The sequence below is a fragment of the Oncorhynchus kisutch genome, linkage group LG14 (genome assembly GCF_002021735.2).
Source record: "Oncorhynchus kisutch isolate 150728-3 linkage group LG14, Okis_V2, whole genome shotgun sequence".
Taxonomy (NCBI): Eukaryota; Metazoa; Chordata; class Actinopteri; order Salmoniformes; family Salmonidae; genus Oncorhynchus; species Oncorhynchus kisutch.
The window spans coordinates 24870216-24881154 of NC_034187.2; the positions used below are offsets into that span (position 1 = coordinate 24870216).

A 10939-nucleotide genomic window follows, 5' to 3' on the forward strand; every position below is an offset into this window, starting at 1 on the left:
GTAGTAATGTTCTCGTTTCCCCATCAGACATAGATGAGTGCCAGACGTCTCCCTGTGCCTATGGTTCTACCTGTGTGGATGAGATCAACAGCTTCCGCTGTGTGTGTCCCCTGGGCTGGGCTGGGCCTCGCTGCCAAGAGTGTGAGTACACTGCAGCAATAGAGAAAATGCCTTAATTACTGTATCCATGGAGTAGGGGAACTTTCTTCCATTGAACCCATGTGTGGTAGGAAGAGTTTCTAAGGACTGAGCCTGATATTGCCTTAGTCCTAAACCTGCTCCTCTCTCTCCCCTCTGCAGTCATAGGGATCGGGAAGGCCTGTCGTTACTCCGGCCTGCAGTTCCCTCATGGCAGTCAATGGGAGGAGGAGTGTAATACCTGCCAGTGTGTCAACGGCAGTGTGCGCTGTTCTAAGGTGAGACTTGCATGGTTTTGTTACACACAGTGAAGGTGTGTGTGTGAGCTGCCTTTCTGACCTCTGTTTGTGTATGTGTGTGTGTATAGGTGCAGTGTGGCCGACGGCCCTGTCTGCTCCATAGAGTTGCTTCCGGTCCAGACAGCATTGCCCCCTGTCCTAGAGGACAGGAGTGTGTAGAGCACAAATTCCTCACCTGCTTCGCCCCGCCATGCCACCAGTGGGGCGTGTGTTCTACCCCTGACCCCCCACCGGCCCTCCACACTCAGTGTGAACCCAACTGTGGTTATTTGGACAACAGCTGTGCCCGCATCACACTCATCTTCAATAGAGACAAAGTTCCACAGGTGAGTGCACGACATCATTACCTGACTAACATTAAATAAGATATACGATTCTACGATTATTGACTTAGTTTTACTAGACCTGAATCTCCGACCACATCCTCTGCCAGAGAATTAAAGTGTGTGTGTGTGTGTGTGTGTGTGCTGATCAAAGGGTACCATTGTGGAGAACATCTGTTTGGAGCTGAGGTACCTTCCCATCACCCAGACCCTGGCTAAGGAACGTACGCTCCTCATTCTCTGTGACCTGTCCTACTCCAACAGTGATGCCGTGGAGGTTGCCATGGTGAGTGCCTCACCTCAGCCCCCCACCTCAAGACTATGAACTGTTGCCATCTGCCAATGATCCCCTCTTACCTCCTCCTCACCTCTGTCACCCGCCAGAACAGGCACTCTCTCCTCTCTTTCAGTTAGCAACGAGGGCCTTGACCCATTTTGTTCTCTCTTTCACTTTATTAAATCACATACTTAATTTGTCATTATAAATGGGTTCCAGAGTACACTTGTAAAATTGGAAGCTTTTATTTTCCTCTTTGTAAGTGTGGAGAGCATTTTGAAGCACGATGCCCTTCGCCTGAACATCTGGATGACATTTAGCTTTACTTTGGAACACCTTACTGTTTCTCTCTCTCTCGGACTGGTGTGGCCACCCAGGCTCTCCTCTCCAGTAAGACACGTGAAATCAGGCTCTACACGGCACTAAGCCCTTAATGGAGGGTGTTGTGTCTGATGTCCTCATAGCTTAGTACTGAGTTTAATAATAGACCCTCTAAAGGCTTACAGTGATGTTAGTTGTGCTTTGTTAGACCATTATGGAATAGTCTAAACTCAACAGGATCGTGATGTCGTTTTATTTCAACCTAAATTGAGTCTTGTGTTCTGGATCTGAGTTTGGCAGAGTAGTCCCATCCAGCTGACTCTATGTATCTGTATCAGTACAGAGGTTTTATGGAGACCCAGAAACGGTGTGTTCTCAGTAAGAGGCCACAAATCAACGTGTATTTGTCACGTGCGCCGAATACAACAGGTGTAGTAGACCTTACAGTGAAATGCTTACTTACAGGCTCTAACCAATAGTGTAAAAAAGGTATTCAAATCAAATCAAATTTTATTTGTCACATACACATGGTTAGCAGATGTTAATGCGAGTGTAGCGAAATGCTTATGCTTCTAGTTCCAACAATGCAGTAATAACCAACGAGTAATCTAACCTAACAATTCCACAACTACTACCTTATACACACAAGTGTAAAGGGATAAAGAATATGTACATTAAGAGAATATGTACATTAAGAGTGATGGTACAGAAAGGCATAGGCAAGATGCAGTAGATGGTATAGAGTACAGTATATACATATGAGATGAGTAATGTAGGGTATGTAAACAAAGTGGCATAGTTTAAAGTGGCTAGTGATACATGTATTACATAAAGATGCAGTAGATGATATAGAGTACAGTATATACATATACAGTGGGGCAAAAAAGTATTTAGTCAGCCACCAATTGTGCATGTTCTCCCACTTAAAAAGTTGAGAGAGGCCTGTAATTTTCATCATAGGTACACTATGTTCAAGGTTCAACTATGACAGACAAAATTAGGAAAAGAAATCCAAAAAATCACATTGTAGGATTTTTTATTAATTAATTGGCAAATTATGGTGGAACTTGAAGCTCTCATCCTGCTCCACTACAGCCCCGTCGATGGGAATGGGGGCGTGCTCTGTCCTCTTGGTTACGTTGAGGGATAGACTGTTATTCTGGCACCACCCGGCCAGGTCTCTGACCTGTTCCCTATAGGCTGTCTCGTCGTTGTCGGTGATTAGGCCTACCACTGTTGTGTCATCTGTGAACTTAATGATGGTGTTGGAGTCGTGCCTGGCCATGCAGTCGTGGGTGAACAGGGAGTACAGGAAGGGACTGAGCACGCACCCCTGGGGAGCTCCAGTGTTGAGGATCAGCATGGCAGATGTGTTGCTACCTACCCTCACCACCTGGGAGCAGCCCGTCAGGAAGTCCAGGATCCAGTTGCAGAGGGAGGTATTTACTCCCAGGATCCTTAGCTTAGTAATGAGCTTTGAGGGTACTATGGCGTTGAAAGCTGAGCTGTAGTCAATGAATAGCATTCTCACGTAAGTGTTCCTTTTGTCCAGTTGGGAAAGGTCTGTGTGGAGTGCAATAGAGATTGAATCATCTGTGGATCTGTTTGGGCGGTATGCAAATTGGAGTGGGTCTAGGGTTTCTGGGATAATGGTGTTGTGAGCCATGACCAACCTTTCAAAGCACTTCATAGCTATGGATGTGAGTGCTACGGGTCTGTAGTCATTTAGGCAGGTTGCCTTTGTGTTCTTGGGCACCGGGACTATGGTGGTCTGCTTGAAACATGTTGGTTTTACAGACTCAATCAGGGACATGTTGAAAATGTCAGTGAAGACACCTGCCAGTTGGTGAGCACATGCCCGGAGCACAGGTCCTGGTAATCCGTCTGGCCCTGCAGCCTTGTGTATGTTGACCTGTTTAAAGGTCTTACTCATGTCGGCTATGGAGTGCGTGATCACACAGTCATCCGGAAAAGCTGATGCTCTCATGCATGCCTCAGTGTTGCTTGCCTTGAAGCGAGCATAGAAGTGATTTAGCTCGTCTGGTAGGCTCGTGTCCCTGGGCAGCTCGCGGCTGTGCTTCCCTTTGTAGTCTGTAATAGTTTGCAAACCCTGCCACATAGACGAGCGTCGTAGCCGGTGTAGTATGATTCAATCTTAGCGCTGTGTTGATGCTTTGCCTGTTTGATGGTTTGTGGCAGGGCATAGCAGGATTTCTTGTAAACTTCCGGGTTAGAGTCACGCACCTTGAAAGAGGCAGCTCTACCCTTTAGATCAGTGCGAATGTTGCCTGTAATCCATGGCTTCTGGTTGGGGTATGTACGTACAGTCACTGTGGGGACGACGTCCTCGATGCACTTATTGATGAAGCTGATGGCTGATGACTGATGTGGTGTACTCCTCAATGCCATCGGAAGAATCCTGGAACATGTTCCAGTCTGTGATAGCAAAACAGTCCTGTAGTTTAGCATCTGCTTCACCTGACCACTTTTTTTATAGACCGAGTCACTGGTGCTTCCTGCTTTAACTTTTGCTTGTAAGCAGGTATCAGGAGGATAGAGTTGAGGTCGGATTTACCAAATGGAGGGCGAGGGAGAGCCTTGTACGCGTCTCTGTGTGTGGAGTACAGGTGATCTAGAATTTGTTTCCCTCTGGTTGCACATTTAACATGTTGATAGAAATTTGGTAGAACGGATTTAAGTTTCCCTGCATTAAAGTGTCCGGCCACTAGGAGTGCCGTCTCTGGGTGAGTGGTTTCCTGTTTGCTTATTTCCTTATACAGCTGGCTGAGTGCGGTATTAGTGCCAGCATCTGTCTGTGGTGAGAAATAAACAGCCACGAAAAGTATAGCTGAAAACTCTCTAGGCAAGTAGTGTGGCCTGCAATTTATCACAATATACTCTACTTCAGGTGAGCAAAATCTTGAGACTTCGTGCACCAGCTGTTGTTTACAAATATGCACAGACCCCCCCCCCCCCCCCCCCCCCCCCCCTCGTCTTACCGGAGTGTGCGTGTGCTGTTCTATCTTGCCGGTGCAGCGTATATCCTGCTAACTGAATATCCATGTCTTCATTCAGCCACGATTCCGTGAAACATAAGATATTACAGTTTTTGATGTCCCGTTGGTAGTATATTCACGATCGTACCTTGTCTAATTTATTGTCCAATGATTGCACGTTGGTGAGTAGTATTGATGGTAACGGCAGCTTTCCCACTCGCCTTCTGCGGGTCCTCACGAGGCATTCGGCTCTTTGTCCTCTGTACCTGCGTCGCTTCCTCTTGCAAATAACGGGGATGTCGGCCCTGTCGGGTGTTTCGAGAATGTCCTGTGCGTCCTGCTTGTTGTAGAAAAAATCTTAGTCTAATCCGAGGTGAGTGATCGCTCTCCTGATATCCAGAAGCTCTTTTTTGCCGTAAGATACGGTTGCAGAAACACTATGTACAAAATAAGTTACAATTAACCCCAAAAAAAACCACATAATAGCACAATTGGTTGGGCGCTCGTAAAACTGCTGCCATTTCTTCCGGCACCATTTTGGTTTAGTCCTCTCTGAAGCCTAGAGGCTGTTAGATGTCAGAATGGGGTGAGGGGCTGTGTGTGTGTTTGTGTGTGTTTGAATGAGCAGCTGCTTTCCCAGAGAGAAGAAAGAGGAGTCTTGCTGACTGACTGACTCTCTTATCATTCTTCACACTGACTGGCTGGCTGGCCTGGGAGCCACAGCTGGCCTGTTCTCCATTGTTCATCCTAATTAAAGTGCACAGCATCCAGCTAATCTCCCTCTGCTCCCCCTGGACTCTCTGGTCCACTTATTAGGCAATTAACTAGACCTGCTTTGTGCTCTACAGGGGCGCATGTGAGAAGTTAGGACTAGGAGTGAATCTAGGAGTGAATCTCTCTCACCTATTGTGTTGATACACCATTTATCCTACTCTCTCCCTCTCCTCCAGTCTTATGATCAGGATGGTCAGGAGCGGGATGGAAACCGTGATCAGATTCAGGAGGCTGCCAGTGCCATCATCGGTGCCCTGTCCAAACGACACAACAGCACTGTCATGCTGGCTGTGGTGGAGGTCAAAGTGGAGACGCAGGTCATGCCCCAGTCTGTGGGTGAGTGACTGGACTCGACTTGGTTTAACTTTTGCATGTTTTGATACTGTGCTTCGATTAGGTAGCATTACAGTACATGTATAGTAAAGTATAATTTTATGGTCTTTCTGTCTCCAGACCACCTGGTGCCAGTGCTGTGCGTGGTGTTCAGTATGCTGTGGATCTTCTGCATCGTGGTGTGTGTGTGGTGGACCCGTAAGAGGAAAAAAGAGCGTGAGAGAGAGTCTGCAGTGGAGGACAGCACTGTCAATAACCTTCTGGAGCCGCTGAGGGTCATCTTGCCACAGCGCATAGACAACCTAGACAAAGACATTCAGTACGAATGCAAGAAACTCATGAGCCCTCCAGACCGGACATGTGACGGGGCTGAGGGAGAGGAGGAGCTGAGGAGGGGAGGGATGAAGCTAGACAAGTGCTCCACACAAAAGTGCTCATTGGCAGGAGTGCAGGACAGAGTGATGTGCAAAGGGGGGGTGATCTGTACGATGCGTAGCACCCCTGTGAAAACCCCCCACCGGACAGTGCACAGTCCCAAAGACAACCGGTGTAAAAACCTCAGCGCTGCCAACTTCAGTGAGAATGTCAAAGATCATTATGTATGAGCACGGCTAGAGGTGAGACTTCTCAAACTAAAGATGATGTCTCTATGTAATGGAAAAAGACAAGCACCAATAGTAAAGATTTAAGACATGTTTTGCATTTCATTTGACTTTATTCTCTGTCTGCAACAAGGAGCCTTCTTATTTACTTAAAACATTGCAAATTCACATTTCAGTAACCAAAAGAGACCTTCATTTTTTCTTTTCTTTCTTTGGTTTACAAATTGTTGATTCTTTTAAAGGAGAGACCTTTTTTTCACATTGTGTCACTGAGAAGATTGTGTATCATGTGACTTTGGCGAGAGCACTGCCATTGGAGGCAGGCGTTGCACTACTACATTACTACTAGTGCATTTAGTCCTTATCTGCCTTAACCCGCACTGTGGGCATTTACTTTGTTCTCTTGGTATAATAATGTCATTTGTATAAGTAAAATTATGTAAAAGGTTATATATATATATATATATATATATATATATATATATATATATATATATATACACTACCGGTCAAAAGTTTTAGAACATCTACTCATTCAAGGGTTTTTCTTTATTTTACTATTTTCTACATTGTAGAATAATAGTGATGACATCAAAACTATGAAATAACACATATGGAATCATGTAGTAACCAAAAAAAGTGTTAAACAAATCAAAATATATTTTATATTTGAGATTCTTCAAATAGCCACCCTTTGCCTTGATGACAGCTTTGCACACACTTGGCATTCTCTCATCCAGCTTCATGAGGTAGTCACCTGGAATGCATTTCAATTAACAAGTGTGCCTTCTTAAAAGTTAATTTGTGGAATTGAATGTGTTTGAGGCAATCAGTTGTGTTGTGACAAGGTAGGGGTGGTATACATAAGATAGCCCTATTTGGTGAAAGACAAAGTCCATATTATGGCAAGAACAGCTCAAATAAGCAAAGAGAAACGGCAGTCCATCATTACTTTCAGACATGAAGGTCAGTCAACACGGAACATTTCAAGAACTTTGAAAGTTTCTTCAAGTGCATTCGCAAAAAACATCAAGCGCTATGATGAAACTGGCTCTCATGAGGACCGCCACAGGAATGGAAGACCCAGAGTTACCTCTGCTGCAGAGGATAAGTTCATTAGAGTTACCAGCCTCAGGAATTGCAGCCCAAATAAATGCTTCACAGAGTTCGAGTAACAGACACATCTCAACATCAACTGTTCAGAGGAGACTGTGAATCAGGCCTTCATGGCTGAATTGCTGCAAAGAAACAACTACTAAATGACACCGATAAGAAGAAGATACTTGCTTGGGCCAAGAAACACGAGCAATGGACATTAGACCGGTGGAAATTTGTCCTTTGGTCTGGAGTCCAAATTGGAGATTTTTGATTCCAACCGTCTTGTCTTTGTGAGACTCGATGTGGGTGAACGGATGATATCCGCATGTGTATTTCCCACCATAAAGCATGGAGGAGGAGGTGTCGTGGTGTGTGGGTGCTTTGCTTGACACTGTCTGTGATTTCTTTAGAATTCAAGGCACACTTTACCAACATAGCTACCACAGCATTCTGCAGCGAAACGCCATCCCATCTGGTTAGGCCTTAAACACACTATCATGTGTTTTTCAACAGGACAATGACCCAACACAATTCCAGGCTGTGTACGGGCTATTTGACCAGAAGGAGAGCGATGGAGTGCTGCATCAGATGACCTCAAACAAATTGAGATGGTTTGTGATGAGTCGGACCGCAGAGTGAAGGAAAAGCAGCCAACAAGTGCTCAGCATATGTGGGAACTTCTACTTCAAGACAGTTGGAAAAGCATTCCAGGTGAAGCTGGTTGAGAGAATGCCAAGAGTTTGCAACACTGTCATCAAGGCAAAGGGTGGCTATTTGAAGAATCTCAAATATATTTTTGATTTCTTTAACACTTTTTTGGTTACTATATGATTCCATATGTGTTGTTTCATATTTTGATGATAACAAAAAACTCTTGAATGAGTAGGTGTTGTAAATATTTTGACTGGTAGTGCATATATATATATATATATATAAGACCTTTGGAAAACTATAAGCAGTATAACACCTGACATCAGCATTAGTTTAGAAACATAAACATATTTTCCATGACATGTCAATGCTTCTAAAGACCTTGTGTATATCCCTATAACATGCCTTTTGCTCTATCACTTCCTGCAGGGCTATGCTTTATTATTTCACTATTTGCTTTGGTAGAAAGTTCCTTCAGCCATTCTTTTATTATTTCATCTCATTCAAAGAATTGATCCAGAACTTAACAATTCATATAAAGGGAAAAGATGTCCTTTCACAACTCTTCATATTACCATAAAAGTGTTTCTTTGAACAATGTATATATGTAAATATAAACATGTCTGTGAATATTTGAATTTAGTAACTTAAGTAATCCTTTTTATTATAGTTATTCTAAAGAATAAGGTTGTTTATGTTTTGTTTGTTTTTTGTTATGTCATTCCGTTTTATTAGTGTCTGTTGACACAGGCCAGGTTTTATACAGATTTATGGACAATATCCAGGGTCCCACATAATCACAAAAGCATTGACAGAAACACATTATTCTAAGTGCTTGTATGTTTTGCTTTCTGATTTGATTATGTTCCAACACTTAAAATTGTCAGTAAGCACAGATGTTAGTTCTAGTTCTAGGCTTGTCCTTGTCTGCTGCTTAAGTCAAAGCTATCGATTGGGAGTTTCCCTTGTGAATGCTGGCTCACCGTCTCCCATTAGCTATGCTACTGTATGTGAATGTTAGAATGTCCTATTATAATGCAGGGGTCAGAGGAGGCTGGTGGGAGGAGCTATAGGAGGACGGGCTCATTGTAATGGCTGGATTGGAATTAATGGAACGGTATCAAACATATGGAAACCATGTTTGACTCGGTCCCATTATTCCATTCGAGCCATTACAATGACCCCGTCCTCCTATAGCTCATCCCACCAGCCTCCTCTGGCATCGGGTGTACCAGTGAATGGATGGTTTGTGTTGATCTGATACAGAAGCAGTGCTAGCGTGCTCTTAATCATCGTGATTTGGGTCAGAATCAGGAGTACCTACAATTAAATATCAAGGCCATTAAATTCATGATCAGAGCAATCCAGTGGTTTAATCTTTGTCTGGGCAGGATCACTCAGTTACCCAGCCCTACAGTGGTGCATTGGGTTTCTGCTTTCAATACTGGTCTAATGAAGGGAACAAGTTTTATTATTGTTGTTGTGGTTGTTGTCCAGTGTTTGTATTGTATTCTGCTTCTGCACTAAGAAAGAGGATGTTAATCTGTTTTGAGCATTGCCTCAGTGGTGGTAGTGAAAATTATTTTTGTTGTTCTTTACAGTTTAATATTGTAATTCTCTGACAAGAATTGTGTTTTCTATTTCTTGATGATGAAAAAAGAAAATAATTCAAATCATTACCCATATCCAGTCAGCAGAATCCCACTAGCCCCAGAGAATCGGCTGAATGTGCAGACCATTGTAATTATTTTGTACAAAAGAGCAGTTGCGTCTTGGTTTGTTAGTGGAATCTTTGTTTGTTTTTAGAACAATCCAATTATTTATTAAAGTATTTTATACCAATATCTTTGTTTTGTACTGTTTATAGCATTGGAATTTGAACTTCTGTTTCAGTTTTTCAATTTTATCACCATTAGCTTGTCACGGATTCCTCCGGAACAATCATTACGCACGCACACCTGTCCCCTATTCCCACTGATTAGTATTTGTATATATGTGCCCTTTGGTTTCCATTGGGCTGTCGATTATTGTTACAATGTCCATTGGTGCGTGTGAGAACCTGTGCTGTGTGTTTTGGGCTTTGTGTTAATCATTGTGCACGTGTTATTTATTCGAGGTACTCCTCGCTCTTTTTTGGGGGTTTCAACCCTTTGTTTTGTGTATGTGTTTGTTTGGTCTTCGTCCCCGTGCCTTTACACGGCATGCCGTCATTTTGGGTGTAATAAAAACTCTATTATGCATTCCTGCTCCTGTCTCCCGATCCTTCTTGCCAACGTGACAAGCTCTAGCACTGGAAAACAAATTGCAATGTGTTGAAATGTAGTTTACGACAGTTCAATCAGGAAGGCTGGTCTGAATGGCTTGTCACATTTAATTAATCTAGTAAACACAATATAATTCACATCGCTTGTCTTACCTCATCAGCATTGCAGGTATTTACTGTATATGGTAGTGTTTATAATGTTACCTTGTCAGCATAGCAGGTATTTATATGGTAGTGTCATAATGTTACCTCGCCAGCATAGGGTCACGTCTCTCCTTTTACTTTACTATTAGCAAGCGTGCAGAATGTCATTCATCTATTAACTTCAGCCTATGAGCATGGCACACTAAGGCAATTCCACCATGCTTGATGATTATGGGCTCACTTATGGGCTCACTTGTGAAATAATCACTTTCCTTTCTTTCAACTAATGGGCATAAATCTATTGGAGTATCCATATGTCAACTTAAACCTTCTGTCTCTTACTTGCTGTTTTGCAGCGACAGTCTTCTAACAACTTTCCACCTTTCCACCACCACCAACTGAAGGCCCCACCACCACCAGCTGCCCCACATAGAGCAATCTGTCATCAGCATCTGGCTCAGAGGAGCATACCTCAGAGACGAGGTCTACCCAAAACTATTCAATAAAAATCCATATTTCATTATGTCTCTGTTGCCATTCAGTTAAGCCTGTACTCAACTGAATTTGATTTGACGTGTTTTCACTTTATCAATGGAGCTGAATCTGCTGTTTCTATAGGATTCATCTTTCTGTAGCTGATTGGCTATCTATCTACAGACGCCCTTTCAGAACCGCCAATAAGGTAAGTCCCTTGCATGCAGACTCCCATTCAGAACCACC

General features: G+C 43.4%; 1 protein-coding gene across 2 annotated transcripts in view; it reads left to right on the plus strand.

Annotated features, from left to right (window-relative positions):
- The window catches only part of LOC109904119 (protein jagged-2-like), a 35455-nt gene extending 25397 nt beyond the window's left edge, over positions 1-10058 (plus strand). The window contains exons 19-24 of one of the 2 annotated variants that reach the window (XM_031788101.1): positions 28-141; positions 301-416; positions 506-763; positions 915-1046; positions 5305-5464; positions 5582-10058. In XM_031788101.1, coding sequence (XP_031643961.1) covers positions 28-141; positions 301-416; positions 506-763; positions 915-1046; positions 5305-5464; positions 5582-6066 — 1265 coding nt within the window. In that variant the 3' untranslated portion in view covers positions 6067-10058. The remainder of the gene's footprint in view (positions 1-27; positions 142-300; positions 417-505; positions 764-914; positions 1047-5304; positions 5465-5581) is intronic. The other variant, XM_020501264.2, reaches the window with a different exon arrangement.
- Positions 10059-10939: the final 881 nt, after the last annotated feature.